The following is a 20,793-nucleotide window of genomic DNA, read 5'->3' as shown; positions in this document are numbered from 1 at the left end:
TAAGGAGTCTAGTTCAAAGGAAGAAGTGATATATAATGTAATAGGAGAACGGGCCACAGAAGTTCTGCCTACAGTCCCACTGAAGGACCTGCTGTATAGTCATTATTCTTTGTCCCAACTCTGGGAGCATTCCTCCTCACAGGGTGCATCGCCACCAAGAAAGCAAGAAAACTCACACAGATATCCTATCAGGTCTATGCAGCAGTGCCTTCGGCAGACAGTGGGGATTTAGATGACCTTTCGGCCTTCCCCATTATAATGAAGGGCTAAAGAAATGTCCATGAGCTCCTTCCCTTTTCTCTTTATAGGGACTTAAATAAAAGCATTAAAGAAAATGGGCTTCAGTTTCCTTTTACTAACTGGCTATTTCAAGCCATTACTGACAGTTATAAAATGGCCCCTTATGACTGGATTGCCCTCACTAGGACTGTTTTGACTCCTGCTCAATTTACTATCTGGCATTCAGAATACTCTCAAGGGGCCAGCACCCAAGAGGTTGAGAATGCACAAATGAATAATCCTGTCACCCTCCCTATGCTGCTTGGGTCTGGTGAGTTTGCTACCGCTGCGAATCAAGCCAGGCTTAACCTTCATGCTATGGTCAGAACACTCTGATTGCTCTCAGAGCCATGAAAGCCGTGCCTGATGCTCAGGCCAGGGAAACTTCTTCCTTCACCAATATCCATCAGGGTGCTATGGAGGCATATATTGACTTTATTGATTGCCTCCAAGAAGCTATTGAAAGACAAATAGATAATGACAGAGCAGCCAAAACTCTTTTGTGGCAGCTAGCTTATGAAAATGCTAATAAGAACTGCAGGGCCATCATAGGACCCCTGAGAACTACCACCAAAGACATCAGTGAATTTATCAAGGCTTGACAAGATGTTGGCACACAGCAGCATAAGGCCTTTCTCTTAGCTGCTGCAATTAAGGGAGATCCCAACTGTTATAATTGTGGAAAGCCTGGTCACCTACTCAAGGACTGTTTGTCCACACTAGGAGGGGGAAAAGGTAATTACAATCTTCCCCTAAAGAATTTTCCACACTGTGGCAAAGTCAAACATTGGGCAAATAAATGCTGCTCTAAATTTGACAAAAATGGCCAGCCCATTCAGGGAAACTTCCAGGGGGGCACCTGCTCCAGCACCCCCAACATCAATTGGAGCTTTCAGAACAGCAATCAATATCAGAGAATGCAGGGAAGTGCAGTTTCCAACCTTCATGCAGCCACCTGTGGAAGTGCAAGTCTGGACTTGGTCACCACCAATGAGCTCATCTTAAAGGAACAGGATCAAGTAATTGTAGCTCTCACTGGTGTCTGGGAACCTCTACCCCTGGGAACAGTTGGTCTAATTTTAGGGAGATCCAGTATTACTATGAAAGACATTTTTGTTCAGCCAGGAATCATTGACTCAGACTATCAAGGGGAAATTAAAATTATGCTTAAAGAATCTGGCTATCATATTATTCCTGCTCAAATGTGCATTGCCCAGATGCTCCTAACCCCCTACAAAGTCTCAAAGACTCAAAATACAGTGAGGAGGAATGAAGCTTTGGCAGTATAGACAATCAATCAGTTTTTTTGGACAGAATCAATTGAGTTAAATAAACCAATTTTACAAGTAAAAATAAAAGATAAAACTTTCCATGACCTCATAGATACAGGAACTGAGACCTCCGTTATCTCAAAACAATTTTGACCTCTTGAGTGGCCTTTAACAGACAGCGGAATGCCTGTCATAGGCATTGGGGGAGTCTCTCAACCACAAGTCAGCATATGGTCTCTTAGATGTTATGGGCCAGAAGCTCAGGTAGGGAGAATTCGACCATATATCTTGCCTATGCTCCTTAACATTTGGGTCTGGGATATCCTCAGTCAGTGGGGAATGCAAATCTCTCTTGCCACCTTTTCTCAAATAGCTACTGCTCATATAACTCCCCTGCCACTTACCTGGCTCTCCAAAACACCGGTATGGGTTGATCAATGGCCACTTAAAGGACAGCGACTTGAACAGACCTACTTCTTAGTTAAACAACAATTAGAAGCAGATCATATTGAACCCTTTAACAGCCCCTGGAATACTCCTATTTTTGTTGTACCAAAGAAATCTGGCGAATGGAGGCTTATTCATGATCTCAGAAAAATCAATGAATCCCTACAGTCCATGGGCCCCTTATAGCCAGGAGTCCCAAATCCAGCTTGTATTCCCAAAGACTAACAGCTTTTAACTATTGACCCAAAAGATTGTTTCTTTACGGTCCCTTTAGCAGAAAAGAATCGGGAGCATTTTGCATTTTTCCTCCCAGCCATTAATAACTCTCAGCCTTTATAGCAGCTTCAGTGGAAAGTTTTACCTCAGGGAATGCTTAACAGCCCAACTATCTGCCAGCATTTTGTTCATACAGCCATTCAGCCAGTAAGAGATCAGTTCCCTAATTCTATTATCTATCATTATATAGATGGCATTCTGATTGCAGCTCTCTCATAAAACATTCTCGCAAAAACTACCCCTTTCTTAAAAGCTCTGTGGCCTCTGCTGGACTAGTAATTGCTCCAGAAAAAATCCAAGATTCAGAGTCCTGGAAATATTTAGGCTATATTCTTTTTAATAGGACAATCCGGCCTCAAGTCCTTCAAATTAATCCATGTAAAGATTTAACTCTCAATCGCCTCCAACAACTCCTAGGAGCAATCAAGTGGGTGAGACCCAGCCTTGGAATACCTACCCAACAGCTAACTAATTTATTTAATGCCCTTAAGGGGGACCCTGATCTTGATTCCCCCAGAGAATTATCCCCTGAGGCTTTACAAGAATTGACTATAATAAATCAACATATCCGACACAGACAACTAACTAGAATTGATCCACAGTCTCCTGTTAGGCTTTTCTGCTTTTCAACCCCAGGTATTCCCACAGGCCTTATAGGACAATGGTCATCCAACTTAACTATGATAGAATGGCTTTTCTTGTCTCACCAGCCACAACGCACTATTACCACCTATGTAACTGCATTGTGCCATCTCATAATAAAAGGATGTGAGTGAGCACAGCAGTTATTTGGATATGATCTTGCCTTTATTCACATCCCCTTAACTCAGGTTTATTTACAACAGTTAACAGCTCAATCTTTAGAATTTCAGTGTGCCATAGCTGATTTTATAGGAGGACTGGAGATTAATCTACCCTCAGACAGACTGCTTCAAAACATCCCATCCCTTCAGATAAGGCTAGCAGAAAAAATCATCCCAATACCAATAACAGGAGCAAAGACTATATTTCTTGACAGGTCCGGAAAAACTGGACGGGCTGCTGTTGCCTGGAAAGAAGGCAATAGCTGGAAAAACTTTGTATCCTCAGGACATTCCTCTACTCAGACAGCGAGCTTTTCACTGCAATTGTGGCCCTGCGGCAATGGTGCCAGGAAGCTCTAAATATAGCCTGTGACCCAGGATATACCTTTTATACTAATCTGCATCTAGATCAAGCATTAATTAAAACTTCTATTGATTCTAATCTACTTAACTTATTTTTAACCCTAAAGTCTCTCCTTGATAAGTGAGAACACCCCCTCTTCATTACTCATATTTGATCTCACTCAGGCCTGCCTGGCCCCTTGGTGGATGGAAACAATAAGGCAGATGTCTTACTGTGTCCTTACTGCCTTTCAGCAGGCAGCAGCTTCTCACCACTTTTTTCATCAAAATAGCCAGGCACTCTGAAAGCAATTTAACATTCCTCGCTCCAAGCTAAGCAAATTATTAACGAATGCCCTGACTCTCAAGCCTTAACTAAGGCACCTCCATCTATAGGAGTTGACCCTTGAGGACTAAGTTCTCAAATGATTTGGCAAACAGATGTCACTCACTACTCTCCCTTTGGAAAACTCAAATACATTCATATTTCTATTGATACTTATTCCGGTGCCTTATACTTTACACTGTAAAGCATTCGCTTTAAGAGGAGAATCAGCAAAAAATATACAAGCCCATTGACTTGAAGCCTTTAGTCATTTAGGATGGCCTCAGCAAATTAAAACTGATAATGGCCCAGGATACCTTGCCTATTCTACTCAGGTTTTCCTTCAGTGTTGGAATATCCAGCATGAAACAGGAATACTTTACAATCCAATCAGTCAGGCAATTGTTGAACGGGCGCATCATACCTTTAAAAATCTACTTAAAAAACAAAAAAGGGGGAGTCAAGAGTCTACCCCCCAAATTTGATTATGTTAGCCATGTTCACCTATAATTTTTAAAAAATTGTGATGAATCACTCTGTACTCCAACTGAGAAGCATTTTCAGGGAAAAGAATCAAAACCACCTTACCCTTAAGTCTTATATAGAGATCCACTGGGAGATAGCTCTTGGAAGGGCCCTGTAGACCTCCTAACATGGGGAAGAGGGTATGTATGTGTTTCCATTCTTACAGGTCCTGTCTGGTTACCAGCTAAAAGAGTAAAGCCTATCATGAGTGGGATAGATGTGAAGCTCCACTACCTGGAGACAAGAACCAATCAACTTGCAGCCCAGGTGGCCCAGCGGACACTGAAAAACCAGAAGGAACACGAACACCCACGACGTCACACATGGGTGTGGGTCCACCAATGGAGGAGGATGGGGCCTGTCCCAATGACCGGGGTTGAGGCTCAGGCACCTCCTGTGGAGGGCAACAACTCCCCAATATCCCATAATGTTCCCTTTAAGCATGCCCCCACTTTGTGGGGGGACATTAAGGCTCTTAATGTTCGAGCTGAGGAAATTCTTACTGAAACAGGAGTAGAAACACCCCAGAAAACAGGTTTATTGCTTACCTAGTAGTGCTGTCAGCCAATCTGGTTAAAACTTTGCTTTTAATTGACATTCTACTTTGCTTAGGGGGGCAGGGCCTGGCTATGGAGGCTAATTCCTCTTGTATTTATTGGGCCCACATTATTGATACACCAGTATTTAAATTGCATACCTGGTGGAATGTTGAACCTCCCTTTTCCACTAATGATACTCAGTGGACAGGAGGAGTATGGATGCCTGCTGATGGCCCATTAGAAGAAAACAAACACTGGATACCAGTGCCAAACAATGCTGTTTGTGTTGATGAGTATTTACCAGTTTGTTTTTCTGTTCTTACTGACACTTTGTGCTTACCTATAAAAGAGCAGTTTTATGCTGCAAGCAAAGAGAAGTACAGTAATTACTATCAACTCTCCATGGTAACCACAGTGGGTCTGCATACCCAAAAGGAAGCTTATCATACTTTCAATCCCCTTCTGGTTCCTCCTTGCACCTTAGACACTAGCTGTAAAGACTCGGTCTTCTGGCCTTTACGCTAAGGACTGCATGCCACTATTGCTTATCTCTCCAAAAGTCCTTTTGTAGTGGAGAATTGGGGAGCTAACTGGAGAATATTAGCTAAGCCTGATAAAACAATAGTTCTGGCTCTACCTCTATTCGTACAAACTAATATGTAGTGGGAGGGGCCCAGCACCAGAGCACCTATTATCAGAATTGTTTCTCCTAACCACACTAGCCCGTGGCATTACAATTCTTGGAAAATGGGCTTGCCTTTTATTACTAGAATGCATCTGTATATAAGAATTGTATGTGACCCTAAAAGTGTCCAAAGATGTTTTTATCAAATTTACCCTCTGGAACAGAATTGGGTCACGGTTTGTACCTCTCACCCCTACTTGTTTTTAGCAACTCCAGGGACAGCTCAGATCTTTTATAATAAATCTGCAAAACTTTATTCTCTGCCTGTCCCTGCAGGTTCTGTATACGTCAGCTGCCTTACCTGTCTCAATGTTACTCTGTTAAACCTCACTAAAGTTTACATAGAACACAAACTCAAGAATGGGTACCATTTGATGTAACCAGAGAATGGGAAGATCCCAATGATATAATAGTATTTAACAATGCGCTGTCCTCCTTACAAGTTCAATGGTGTGTTGGCACCCTAATTGCATTCTTTGTCTCTGGTATAGTTGTTGCAGCTACTGCTGCCATGGCAACCGCTGCCCTCGTTGACTCAGTTTAAGCTGTTCATACTGTTGACGCTCTTGTTACCAATACTACCTTAGAAATGCTTCAACAGGCCCAGATTGATCAAGAGATCCTGACTAGCCTCTCTGCTGTTGAATCAGCATTCAACTGGATTGGCGAGCACCAGGATGCACTAATTACCTTCCAGCAGCTGACCTGTGATCCTGGATTCTCTAAGCTGTGCAACACTCCACTCCAGTGGAACTCCAGCCTGCACTCCTGGAGCAAAATTCAATATCACCTAAGGGGGTCTTTTTCTACCAATTTAAACAGACAAATTGATAAACTGCAGCTAGAGCTGCATCAACAGCTGCAAGATATTCAACGCTTGACTAAGCAAGAGGTTTTCCAAACCCCCAGTGACAATCTCTGTGACTTAATCCAAACTATTAGTTTGATGGACTTAACCTGAGAGTGTGGGCCCTTGGAGCTGCCAGTTGTTTATTGATTCTAATAATGCTCTGTATACTTTGCTGTATTTACAAATTATTTTCCCAGGATCGTATGAGAAACCAGCAAGTAGCAAGCTTTGTAGGCCTTGCTTCTGTAGCAGCCCTAACTAAAAACAAAGGGGGAATTATAGGGAACTGGTCAGCATGGCAATGGCTAATGTAGCCCAGTACTGACCTGGAAAACCAATCAATATGAGGCGGCACACAGGAGCCAGGTGTGCAGATCAGCTTTCCTATAGGGAATCAAGCCTGCTCTGTACCCAGGCTGCTATGAGACTTGTTTTTGCTAAAACTCCCTCACTATGAGCTAAGACTGCAGATGTTTAATGTATATCTCTGAAGCAACTCCCTAAAGTCTGTGCTAAGATGTCCCAAGGACAAAATGTAACCAAATCAATCATTTTTATAGTTCCCTTGCATTTGTAACTTTCTTCTCCTTTTTTGTTACCTGTAAGAAGTAATCACTTAACTAAATCTAGAAATAATGAGAACCTTCTTTGATGTAACGTGACTGGAAACCAACAAAAGCCTGTCCAGGCAAGGGTCAATGTGGCTCATAGGCACTCTCCCCTTGAGGGAGTGGCTGTGCTGTCCCTTTTTCTCCACAGGACTCGGTAGTCCATATGAATTTGTGTACCTCATCTACAACATGACTACAACAGACTCCGGAGGGCCAGAGTCTGAATCACCCCTTAATTTCTGTTTAGACAGATATAGTGTTTCCAGTTACTCTCTTTTTTGTATTAATATATAACCTATATGTAAATTTTCTGATAGCTTATTTCAAAAATGGTTGCATTTTAATGTGCTTCATTGCAACAAAAATCCTGTAATTCAGTCTCATTCACCCATTCATTAACTTGAAAGCTAAATGCATGGAAGACATTATCTGGATTGAGAAAAAAAGCTTTAATTAAAATGGCAATCAATTAGTAAAAGCTTAACAGAAACACAGTCAGCCTTTGCTTTAGTAACATGTGGATTCACAGACTTGTATCACTGCCTCAATGGGAAATGCTATATTACTGAGCAAATAAGTTCCATGAACAAAATCACACATGTTTATTAAACTGCTGGTTCAGCCTCATGGAGGGTTTGATCTGGTAATTATCTTGTTCAATAAAAAGAAAAAAGCAACTTTTTATTTTTTATGAATAATTATGTAACTTTACTTCCACTATAAATGAGGAATAGTTTTTGTTTATTCTTAACTTCACAAGCTCTTTATCTTAATATTTATCATAATATTTTATTATCATAATATTTTTCCTACTTTCACTTTGACTTTTTATTGTATGAGTGTGAATGTATTTTGTGTATGTGCACACATTTATGTCTCTACTGGTAAAGCTTTTTGGAGGGCAGAAACATGTTTATTTATCTTTACATTCCTGGTGGCTAACTCAGATTCTTACATGCAAATTAAATATTTGCTGAATATATTCATAAATTGTGAAACTAAAATATAAATGTCTGGGTGTCAAATTATTTTCATAGAGTTGAAGTGATTACTGAATCCAAAAGGAAGTTAAAAGAAACCTCCTTACAGTGTTCTATAGCACAGCTGCATACCACGAAATCGAAGTTAAATGTGGGATCTGAGAATGTTGTAGAAGAAAATCCTAAATTATGAATTTCAACAGAAAAAAAGGTTTGTTATGGTTGCAGGTTAGCAAGTGCATACAAAATGCTGACTGTGCAAAACTCACTACCTTTAGGCCTTGCAACATCTTGCAGGGTAGGTTTGTTTATTACCTTATGGATGGAGAAACTGAAGCATATATCCACCTAGTAAGGTGTCCATAGTTATACAGTTAATAAGTGTGAAAGTGGAAATTTCCACATAAGGTTTTTTGAGACATTGAAAATGTTTTGGCTTGCTTCTGTAATAAGACCATTTTAAAATCAAGAATGAATTAGTTGGTTGCATTAGGGGCACTTGTTAGAGCTGAACTATAATTGTCAAAATGGAAGATGTGAAAGTTATTAGTGCTCTGGCCAGGTAGCTCAGTTGGTTAGAGTATCATCCTGATACACCAAGGTTGTGGGTTTGATTCTTGGTCACAGCTGTGTAAACAAGTGGAACAACAAATTGATGTTTTTTTTTCTCTCTCTCCCTCCCTTCCACACTCTCTAAAAATCAACCCATCAATTAAAAAAAAAGAAAACAAAGTTATAGGTAGTACTCTATGTAATGGATAATGCCTCAGGCTCTAAAAAAGCCATAAAGAGTGAGAATGTGATCTTAAATTTCAGTCTTCATGGTGGACTTTTTTTTTCCTGCACCACTCATTTCTATTTCAAAAGCTACATATGATTTAGAAAACAAGTTAGAATTATTGGAATTTATGTTCAAAACATCTTTATAAAATTCAGTTTGCTGCATAGCTATTATCATTAATATAACTGAAAATTGGTTGATGGCAATTAAGTTTTTTGACATACTGGCTTAATTGCTAGCTAAATTGCACTTAGCAGATAGTTACAAGGAATGTTGATACAAAAAAAGTCACATTTATTCATTGAAACTAAGCTAGTATCCCAGAACCACTGGTTTTGCATACCAGTATCAACTATATTTTTAAAAATTCTACAACACCTGTATATAATCTGAATTTCACTCAATAATGCCATTTAGAAAGATGCCACTTATTATGGCTGGTTTGCTAGCAAGAACATAAATGAGCAGCAGGAAAGTTATATGGAGTAACATATCAATTACCTAAGCTCATTCTTGGAGAAAATGTTCTCCAACTTGTCCACACAGAATGCCTTGGATTGTTGAGGTCACCACAAATTCAATGTAAATTATTCAGAAAATTACTGAAATATTGCTTGAATTTAAAGGATTATGTATTAATTTTCCCCATTTTAATAACTTATACAAGTTGTGTATATGTTGTGCAGCTAGAAAATTTGGGACTAGATGCATGGTAGGATGTGAGCCTATTCTGTTTGGTTCCTAAGACCTCAGAAGTGTCTTCCAAGAGGAAGACAAATTAGGAAACAAAGGAACAATGAGCAGTGGAGACACCTGGTGATGCTTTGGGGGTGAAAATGTGCTAACTGACTTGTGGTGATGATTATACCACTTGATAGAATTACTAAGTCACTGAATTGTACTCTTGAAAGAGGCAAAATTTACACTGTGAGACACACCTCAATAAAGTTGTTGAAAAAAGGTGCAACAGAGCCAGCGAAAGTTGATGAGGGTTTTGAGTACTGGCAGTAACTTTGAGAAAAACAGAGAGCAGTGGAGTAAAGAGAAACCAAAGGTAAGATGTTGTAACATTGGCTATAGAAGAAATTGAAGTGTTGAGGTTGGCAGTTTGATTGGCAGGGTTTAAGTCATTCTGACGTGACAGAGGCAGGACACAGACAAGACTATATTTAGCTGAGAAAATGAGGAAAAAGCCCAATTTTGAAAGACTGTGATACAGTTACTCCCAAGGGCCTTAATGTTGCCCTCAGCCTGACTAAACTTATGGCAGTTTTCTTCCTGACTGTAGGTCCTGACAGCCTTTTTCTTCGAGCATTTACTTTAGAGAACTTGCCATTGTAAATTCTTTCTCTGCTCCTTTGAGATGTAAATCTTTTATAATTCAGACATGTTTTCTCAAGACTAAGAAACCATCTCTTTGAAATGAAACTATCAAGAAAGGGCACTGCCTCCAGTATCAGTGGGACAGTAGAAGCCTAACTTCCATGAGTCACTTAGCAAACACAAATGCCCTGGACCTGTTGACTAACCTCCTTACTGATACTTTTCTCCAATACTTTTCCATTAGCTTTCTCCAGTGTTTACAATTTCTCCTGCCTTTTCTATTAGTGGAGTGGAGTTCAAGTTCTATCCCTATCACAATAGCCTTGACCTCTATGCAAAAGTTTGGAATCGTCTTCCTTGCCACTTTTTAACAAGTCCAGTTCAATTTTTCTTTTATAGTTATCTGAGGAATAGCTATAGGAAGCTCTCCATAGCAGTTGGAAAAGTTTTGATCCAGTTATTAAAGACAAATAAATTTCTTCCCTGCCTCACCTGCAAATTTAGTTTCTTTGAAACATTTAATTTTTATAGTCCAATATTTCTGTGGGAGTTGCTATAAAAATAACACTCCTGTTCCTACCTGTGCTTCATTTTCAGGTCCTTAAATTCTTTCCACTCAGCTGATTTTTAAAATATATGCTTATATAATTCTATATAACATGTTTATATTGCTAATTCTTTTTTTTAAATTCTTACCCGAGGACATTTTTTTTCATTGCTATTTTAGAGACAGAGAAAGGGAGAGAGGAAGGAAGGAAAGAAACATGGATGTGAGAGAGAAACACCAATTTGCTGCCTTCCATATGCACCAGACCTGGATCGTACACACCTGGACTGGGGATCAGACCCACAACCTAGGTGTGTGCCCTGAATAGCAATTGACCCTGCAACCTTTTGGGTATGGGATGACACTCTAACCAACTGAGCCACACTGGCCAGGGCTATATTGCTACTTCTTGATCAGTTCTGTGCACTATTTGTTGACATTATACTTAGGAGGCTGAGGATTCAGTTCTCTGTCACACAGTCCCAACTTACTTGCCTTCTATTTTCCATTTCTGTTTTCTTCTATATTTTCTGAGAGAATTTCTCCAATTTATCTTCCAGTCCTGTGTTGAGTTATTTATTTGTTCCATCATATGTCAATTTCTGAAAAGCTCTTTACCTGCCTTCTGAACACTCAGTTTATGTTTCACGTACTTGTTTCATGAGTGTGATCTCTTCTCTTTTCCTCAGAGGGTATTAATCAATGGGTTTTATTTAAAAAAAATTTCCTGCACACTCTTGGTTTCTTCCAGTTTATTTGTTATTTATTGGTATTTGCTTTTTATGTTATGTCTCTTCTCCTGTCTGATGATTCTTGTCGGTGCATGGTTACAGTGGGTTATGAGAGTATTGACTAGCAGTGTTGTAAGCATGGGTGATCTGGTTGAGCATTTCCTTGGGTGGCACCCATGCCAGTATCTTTAAATCTTTTCTCTCAGGCTGCTCATATTCCCAATTAAGATCCCTTCTAGTGTATGCCCAGAATCTGACTCCTAAAGGGGAGAAAACACTTGGAATTTCTACAGTAATGGTCTAAAAGATATTTCCCCAGCCTTCTACTGGGTCAGGAACAGTTGGAAGGACAATACTAGAATCTGTTTCCTCAACAGACTTTCTGCCATTTTCTCTCTTTGTTCTTTTTTTTTTTTTTAAGATTTTATTTATTTATTTTTAGAGAGAGGGAAGGAAAGAGGGAGAGAAACATCAATGTGTGGTTATGTCTCACATGCCACCTACTGGGGACCTGGCCCTCAACCCAGGCATGAGCCCTGACTGGGAATCAACTCTTTTTTTTTTTTGCAGACTAGTGCTCAGTCCACTGAGCTTCACCAGCCAGGGCTTCTCTCTCAGTTCTTGAGGAATATGATGCCTTCAATGCTGAAATTTTGGGGAATTCAGTGACTAAGATGAGACATGTATTTTTCAGATATGCTAAGTCAGGTCCACTTCCCCATCTACTGTGTGGTTTCTTTAGCTTTGTGTCCATTCTCCTTAAAATGAGGGGTTTTCATTTTAAAAATCCCATCATAATTTGAATGCAGTTTCAGAAGGGAGCAGAACTCAATATATGTGATTAGTCCAACATCTCTAACCAGAAGCATCAACAATTGATCCAAACTGTAAATGGTAGTAAGGTATCAGAACAGAAACATAGTTGCATTATAGGCAGCAGCCAGGTCACACTGGAGTGGCATCTTCCCTCTTACAGCCACAATCTGTGGTCGGCAAATACAGAATGGCCAGAGAAGAGAGATGGTGGTGGTTCAAGATGCAAAACCCAATTACTGAGAAGCAACTGAAGGAATTACTGAGATTTACCTGGAGAAAAGATGTGGGCAAAATTTGAATGCAGCTAAGTTGGCAATCTGTGGGCCAATTAATTATATTGACTTTCTGTTCAAAGGTTGTGGAAAGGTAAGGATGTTATAGCTATTATTAAATATTTAATTGGTTGTTGCATTTACAACAGATTAGATATTAAGGTTGGTTTCCAGGGACATGAAAATGATAACTGAACCAAGTGAAATTAAATACCTTTGGCTCAGAAAAGAAAATCTACCACAGGTATTTGAGACACAGGTGTGACCATGCAAATGACATCAATGCATCCACTGGAGGCATAAAGATATTAGTGAACTGAAAAGTGTATACCATATATAAAGTGAGTAGCAGTATTGAAAGTCCAATGTTTCTAAAGAAATTATATATTTAAACATTTATTTATAATATTCCATTCTTGGACATTGATGTACTTGATGTCTGAGACATCAAGTACTTTGCGTCTGTATCAATTATGTATCTTTTACTAAGCATATGACAGGATGAATCTATCCAATAGGACTCTGGTAACCTCTCTAATGATTAGGTCTAACATTAATATTAACATTATCTATTATCATTGGAATTGTCCAAGAGAGATTGACTGGCCATATATTAGGCATACCCCTGAGCATAAAATAATGTCTAATCATCTTTTAATAGCAAATACTGTATGCCTAAAAGGTGATTTTTTTAAAAAATGTGGTAACCAATGGAATAATTAATTGTTTCCACTGTATAATACCCAGTCTTTAGTTTTCCTTTTCTCTCCTTTCACTCTTTTAGGTCATTTAACATCATTGTGTAAACCACAAAAATGTGGTAATTTACATGTGGTTCTTTTACAAAAAAAATCACCTAGCTACAATTACAGGGTAACCTGATGTTAAGTGTAATTTGTATTTGTTGTTTTCAATAAATAGTTACTACATTCCAAAGTTGTTATTTGAATTATCCAATGGAAAAAATAACAAAGGTATGGTGGATTCACACTAATTATAATTTAACAGTTGGGAATACATTTGACTCTATAACCCATTCCTCTAGCTTACACAAGAAGGCCTTGAGACCTCAAGAGAAGTCAAAGACTTGCTCAGTCCTGCCTAGGATGTGGTAGATGGTAGGGGGAGAGTTAGAAAGAAAGAGAAGACATGACATTTTTCTTGGTAAGTTTCCAATCCTGAAGGAAGAAACTGAATGCCATACTAATATCTATTAGAAGGAGTTTAAGGTGCAGAGAATCCAAAATATTGTAATTACACTTCTTTATAATTATTCCTGCTAACTTAGGAATTCGCATACAACAAAAAAGAAGAAAAGCTGGCACTCTGAAACTTGAACTCCAGGAAAGGTCTGTGTTGGGTGGCTTACCACCCAACCTCCTTCCTACAACTACTTCTATGCTGAAAACTTTCATCATTAAATGACTAAGAGTAAATTGGGAATGAGAGATAAATATAACAGTAATAATAAAAGTCAATGTTAGCTACCAAATAGTTAAATTGCAACCAAGTAAGCATGAAAATAAGTGCTCCTTAAATTTAATAGGTGGATACTGAGTCTTTTAAAGAATGTTATTATATTTCTCTCCAGCTTCCATAATGTAGGCTTGACTTTTTCATACAATCATGATTTCTTTTTATAAATAAATAAATATGTGTATATATATAAAATATATATTTTATATAATATATGTAAATATACCTGTCTATATATATAATGGTTATATACATATACACACATATACATATATGTATATATATATGTATATATATATATATATATATATATATATATATATATACGTGTGTGTGTGTGTGTGTGTGTATAAAATTGGTTATCTTAACTTCACAAGTATGAAATACTGTTCAGGACACAATTAAGAGAAAGGAATGACCCATTAAATAATTCCACTTTCTTCCTAACATGTGAAAGTAACAAGATGTTAGTATCACAGGACAAAGCTTTTCATTTTTAAAAAGTAACTGTTTCATGATCAGGAAAGTTTGAACATGTACAAAAATAAGGTGACAGCCTCTTGTGAAAAGGAAATGCAAGCTTTGAATTTTAGTGTTATGTTTACAGAACATTGCCCAAGAAGAGCTGTGGAAGGTATTATTCACTTCAGGAAAGCAGATGGTCTAATAAGATGGACTAAAGTATCATATTATCTCTTTGAGGTGATTTATATTTAAATGAGTTATCCACAATCCTTTAAACTGAAGTGGAAATTGCTTATCAATGTCATTTGCTGCAGGGGTTGTTTTACATAACAACAAATTTCACAGAAGTTTCTCAAAGGAAAATATTGATTTAAGGAACATCACAGGATATTTTGGCTCCAGAAATGCTTTAGATTACTGCCACAGACAACACGTGACAAACTTCCTAAAGCCTACATTTCTCTAGTAAGAAGTGTAGGCAGTGTATATTTGCTCAGTAGAAAATACATTTAAAGTAGAAAATTTTAATAAACATGACTATTTCTTTTCTTGTTCGTCATCCATATGAACTCAAAACAAGTCAGGGAGACTCTGCCACGTGCTGGGTAGACAACTGGCGGAAACATGGCAGGAAATGCTCATTTGCCTGGATATGTCTGTGTCACCACCAATCCCAGGTGTCTCCCACTGGAGCCTTTACCCAGTGTATGACTGTGAGACAGAACTTCCATAGGATGCCTTGTCATTTCTTACAGTGTGAGGCACAGTCACTGTGCTCATTTGAGTGAGCCTTGGGCAGTGGTGGGAGGCATTTGAACCCTAGTTTATTACTATCTCTCATAGGCCCCATGTGCCTCATCACTGAAGGTCTGCTTTGTCCTCAGCCCTCAACACAGTCAACAGAAGGCTGGTTCCTCTGTGTCATAGCTCAGGGCCCACATCCTAGCAGGTTCTCCCTAGGGAGGACTTCCCAGGTAGCCTCATGGTAGTGCAATCCTGGGACAAGGTCCTGGTAGCATCTGAGATTGACACTACAAATGGGAAAGGAGAGTGGGCTTACCCACAAGATCTGGGCTAGAGACCAGGTCTATCTTTAACTGGTTATGTGGTTGTGGTCATTAAGTGGTTTCTTCCTTGAGCTTTGTTTTCTCTTGGGAAAGTGAGGTGGCTAGAGTGCAGCAATGGCTTTCAAAACTGTATTATTTGTTTTTTAAGTGAAACTTTTTACAAATGAAGTTGTATGTTGAATCTGAGTAGATAAAACAGGTGGAGGTGACTCTACCCAGCTGGGAGCAAAGGCTGGACTGGAGGGACACAAGTTCATCTACCTCCTGTGCCCTCTAACCTCCTCTCATCTCTAAGAAGCCTCAGAGGATCTAAGGCTACACAGCAAAATGTCAGCCTGGGTACTGGGTCACCTCCAGGTTTATCCCAGTTCTCATATTCTGTGATTCTAAACAATATCTGTAGACACAGGAAAAGGGCATTAGAATTATATGAGAAGACAACTAGAAATTAAGGTCAGGGTTGATAATTCAGAGGAGACGTGATGTGGTAAAACATGTAATCAGTGACTTGGCTGGGAGTGGCCAGGGACACAGGGACACTGTGGGTGGTGAAATTCTAAACTGGGTCCTAAAATTTTTCAGGGTTGCAGTGATGGAAGTTGACCTTCATAATCATGGTTGTGAAACCTGTTAAATCTTGCTGCAGTTAATTTAATCACACAGAATTTTATTTGTAGCCTGATAGCATTAGTTCATTAATTTGCTTTATTTTCTTAAAGATTATTTGATATTGAGATATCAACTTCCAATTAAGATCCAACTATTACTTATTAACATCAACACACATTTTTACTTTTCCTTTTGTTAAAATATAAATTTTAAACAAATTTGGCACATGTTCTCTGAAAAATGAAAGACCATATCCCATTGTTGCAACCATAGCCTTATAAACTTTATGGTGGATCTGTATTAAAGTCTATTAAATCCTGCCAGTGCCTCTGGCTCTACATGTCTCTGTGATTGACAGTGTCTCTGGTTTCATTCTGACACATCTGTGGCCACACCCTGTTTACTTACCTGCCTCTGCCTTCTGCTGCTTTTCGATCTTCTCCAGACGCCCTAGCAAGGAGTCAATTTTAGTTTTGATCTGCGTTAACTCTTTCTTGATTGTCTGTAACTCATCTGATTTCACTGAAAAGGGGAAAAGGGACAGAAAGCAATAGAAATTCAAAGGTACCACACTCAGCATACATCTCCCAGTCACCCTGTGTTTTCTCCAGATGGTGTCAAACCTCAAATTGTACTTTTCACGTCTTATCAGATCCTCATTACCTTCAGCTTATTCTAGAATACCAGTAACTTGATTACAAATAGTGTTTCTCTGTGATATAAGCACCAAAGTTTATGCAGAGATAGAGGGATCTAGAAATATTTTTAAAAATATTTTATTTTTTTTAGAGAGAGGAGAAGGGAGGGTGAAAGAGAGGGAAAGAAATATCCATGTGTGAACATTGATGTGTGGTTGCCTCTCACGCTCCCTCAAATGGGGACCTGGCCCACAACGCAGGCATGTGCCCTGACTGGGAATCAAATTGGTGACCTTTCAGTTCACAGGCCAGTACTCAACCCACTGAGCAATACCAGCCAGGGTGGAATCTAGAAACATTTTATAAAATAACTTTGTTAATTCAGTTTTGGCCAATAGTTGAGTAATTAAAATAGACTCAGATTGAGGGAGGATTAAAGCATGACAGGTGTATTAGTGCTACTTTTAGAACCATGCTGTAATGTGTATTTTAGTAGTCAGTGATCTTTTTAAATCAGTTCTTTGATGATTGATTGAAGTCAAGATACCACATTTATCTTCTAAAGTGTGTTAGATGCTAGAGAAGTTTCTCCAGCTCACAGAACCCTTGCTATTTGACCTCTTAAAATCAAACAAAGATACAAAAAACAACATGGTAGTGGGTTATTCCTGTTTCTTTAATCCCTGATGCTAGAGGGAAAGAAAATTCACTGAAGTTCCCACTAATATTTTTGCAGTAATGGTTCCCATTCCAGGCTTTTGCTGTTTACTGTGATTTCAAAGATTAAAAAAAAATGAGACCAACAGAAGATTGACAATTTTTCATTTTGCCAAGTAAGAATGTAAAATAACAATCTTAGCAAACATTCTACTATCAACTATAATCATAAATAAAATTGTTTAGGAAAAGGACAATTTCATATTTACCAAACATTCCATTAAATGAAATATGTTAATGTTTATGAAAAATTTACTGCACCATCCTTGTTTTCTCACTTTGGTTAGAACCTTTGGAAATGTTGTTATAAACCCACAATAACTAGATCCTAAAGATCTTAAACTTGTCATTAAGGACCAGCTACACCTTCCCATGAGCACTTACTAGGTCGGTGGGATGTCTGTACCTCAGCAGAGAGCTATGCCCAAGGTCTGGGGCACAGATCTTGATGTCAGCAACTACACTTCTCTGTTACTTTTCCTTTCAATTTTATAAAAATCTCAGCTTGTATATTCCCCAGAAATTTTGGAAGAAAATAAGTGTTTAGCTTGATTCTTTAGTCTTCAGGAAATTTATTATAAATAACAAAAACTAAGTGCAATCTTTATTTGCTTGAAATAGAATTATTTGTCAACTAGGATACAACATAAAACATACATAATAAATTATGCATTAACATAAACTAATTTCTCAAGGAAGAACAGTTTTTGCAATATAAAAATAAAACATCCTTTTCTGTTATAAAATCACAAATTTTTCATAAAAAACAATTTTACTTGTAAAGTAGTTTACAAAATAAAAACTGCAAGAATCAGGGGCCCCATGGAGTGTTACTATTCTAGAAAACCCAACCTAAAGTAGAACATAGTTTAAAATAGAGAATTGCTCCTTAGATCAATTATTTCAGACATAAAAGTTCCATTGTTGAATTGTAGCTAAATTTGAAAAACATCATCTGTTAGAACTGAAAACTGATTCTTCTTTGAAGAATTATTTCCATTCCTTCTGATGAAAGAACATCATGTATTTTTACTTAAATCTATCAAATTTAACAGAAGATATTTTATCTTATGGCATTAGCTTTTAGTGCAGGAGAAATGAGGCTATGGTTGGAAAGTAACAGACTAGATTTCTTAGTAAGTGAAGCCACTCCTCAGCCCAGGACTAACTTTAGTTTATCTCCTTGAAAACATAAACAAATAAACTACAAATGTCCAGTTTTACAGAAACTACATTAAAAACCAATGAGAAATCTGGACTAACCAAGTAAGAACTTCTAAGTGTGCAGGCAGTTAAGGTTTCCTTTGTATAGACTCATGTCCACCACTATAGGAACACTTTTGATCAAAGCCCGATCATTATGAAGTTGAAGTCTAACTAGTTAATACTCTTTGAGCTTAGAGACAACAAGGATGTAACCACACAGGTTTTGTCTCTCTGTCCTGGCCCTTACCACGGCATGGTGAATTGATCTGCAGCCCTGTGTAGGTTGCCTGGTTCCTTTCTTGGAATGACTAGTAGCAAGTACTCAGATAGCCTGGAGGGTTCTGCTCTTGTGCCTGGATTCCAGAAAGGATCCCTAGGATGAGCCATCTCTGTGTCTATGTGCTTTTTCTCTAACTCTTCTCTGCCTTTTTTCTACTTTTTTTGACCCCTGTTAACAATTTCTCTATTGCTTGGTGGATGACAGTAATTCCCCACTGGTTTTTACCTACTCCATCAAAATTGACATACTTTGTGACACACTTCTGAGCTTAGAATTTTAAAAAATGTTTGCAAATTTGATTTCTGATATATTTTTTTAAAAGTCAGTTTAAAATTCAGATGAGTCTTAGGTCCAAAGCATCCCTGTCAAATTTTTTTTCTGATTTCTCATGCATTTTAATTGCACTGATCATTGGGTTTCTCCTTTCCATCTGCTGAGCCTCTTGTATGGGCCCTCAGATAATAAATACATGTGATAAGCCTTTCCTGCAGAAAATTCCAAACGTCCAAAATTTTATATGAAAAATACCAGAAACACTCACATGTGCACAAATCTCTCTAAACTAGTATTCACAGTCTACTCCAAAGGATATAATTCCAGGTATGTATTCTATTTTCTTTCATAGCAAACTCTTCACTTGAACAGAAAAGTTAGTGCTACCCAATGAGTTTGTGGAACCTGATAGATTCTACTACACATCTATGTCCCTAGGGGAATCACTTGTAACAGCTCAGATTTTGGTTCATCATCTACAAATTCCATTCTTGTTGTAAGAACTCAAGGAGATAATGCACATAAAGCAATTAGCACCCTGCCCACAACATTATCAGTGCCAATAAGTGGTAGAAGCAGAAGATATTTTTTCAATTATTATATTTATTTTTTATTTTTAATACATTTTATTGATTATGCTGTTACAGTTGTCTCATTGTTGTCTCCCCTTTATTCCCCTCCACCCTATACCTGTCTCCCATCATCATTCCCCACTTTAGTTCATGTCCATGGGTCATACATAGAAGTTCTTTGACTTCTCCATTTCCCACACTATTCTTAACCTCCCCATCTATTTTGTACCTACCATTTATGCTTCTTATTCCCTGTACCTTTTCCCTCCTCCCTCCCTCCCCCCTCCCCACCATTAACCCTCCATGTGATCTCTATTTCTGTGAATATATTCCTGTTTTAGTTGTTTGCTTAATTCATTTTTGTTTTGTTTTTGTTCTTTTAGGTTTGGTTGCTGATAGTTGTAAGTTTGTTGTCACTTTACTGTTCATAGTTTTGATCATCTTCTTTTTCTTATTTAAGTCCTTTTAACATTTCATATAATAAAGGCTTAGTGATGATGAACTCCTTTAACTTGACCTTATCTGGGAAGTACTTTATCTGCCCTTTCCATTCTAAATGATAGCTTTGCTGGATAAAGTCATCTTGGATGCAGGTCTTAGCCTTTTATGACTTCAAATATTTCTTCCCAACCCCTTCTGGCCTGCAAGGTTTCTTTTGAGAAATCAGCTGATAGTCTTATGGGAGCTCCTTTGTAGGTAAGTGTCTTCTTTTCTCTTGCTGCTTTTATGATTCTCTCTTTATCTTTAATCTTGGCTAATGTAATTATCATGTGCCTTGGTGTGTGCTTCCTTGGGTCCAACTTCTTTGGGACTCTCTGGGCTTCCTGGACTACCTGGAAGTCTATTAACTTTGCCAGATTGGGGAAATTCTCCTTCATTTTTTTCAATATCTAGCTTTTGCTTTTCTCCTTCTGGCACCCCTATGATTTAGATGTTGGAATGTTGAAAGTTGTCCTGGAAGTTCCTAAACCTCTCCTCATTTTTTTTTTTGAACTCTTGTTTCTTCATTCTGTTCTGGTTGAATGATTATTTCTTCTTTCCGCTCTAAATTGTTGATTTGGTCCCCATTTCCTTCCCTTCACTGTTG

The 20,793-nt window shown here is 38.3% G+C and overlaps 1 protein-coding gene across 1 annotated transcript in view; it reads right to left on the bottom strand.

Moving 5' to 3' along the window:
- Nucleotides 1-20,793, bottom strand: part of RALYL (RALY RNA binding protein like) — a 450,140-nt gene that overhangs the window by 52,344 nt on the left and 377,003 nt on the right. Inside the window, exon 6 of the mRNA XM_045849466.1 lies at nt 16,429-16,542. Within this exon, the coding sequence (XP_045705422.1) occupies nt 16,429-16,542 (114 nt within the window). The remainder of the gene's footprint in view (nt 1-16,428; nt 16,543-20,793) is intronic.

Source organism: Phyllostomus hastatus, unplaced genomic scaffold (genome assembly GCF_019186645.2).
Source record: "Phyllostomus hastatus isolate PE091 unplaced genomic scaffold, TTU_PhHast_1.1 phas_contig_65, whole genome shotgun sequence".
NCBI lineage: Eukaryota > Metazoa > Chordata > Mammalia > Chiroptera > Phyllostomidae > Phyllostomus > Phyllostomus hastatus.
Note: the sequence above shows the minus strand (reverse complement) of the source record. Positions and strands in the feature narration are given on the sequence as shown.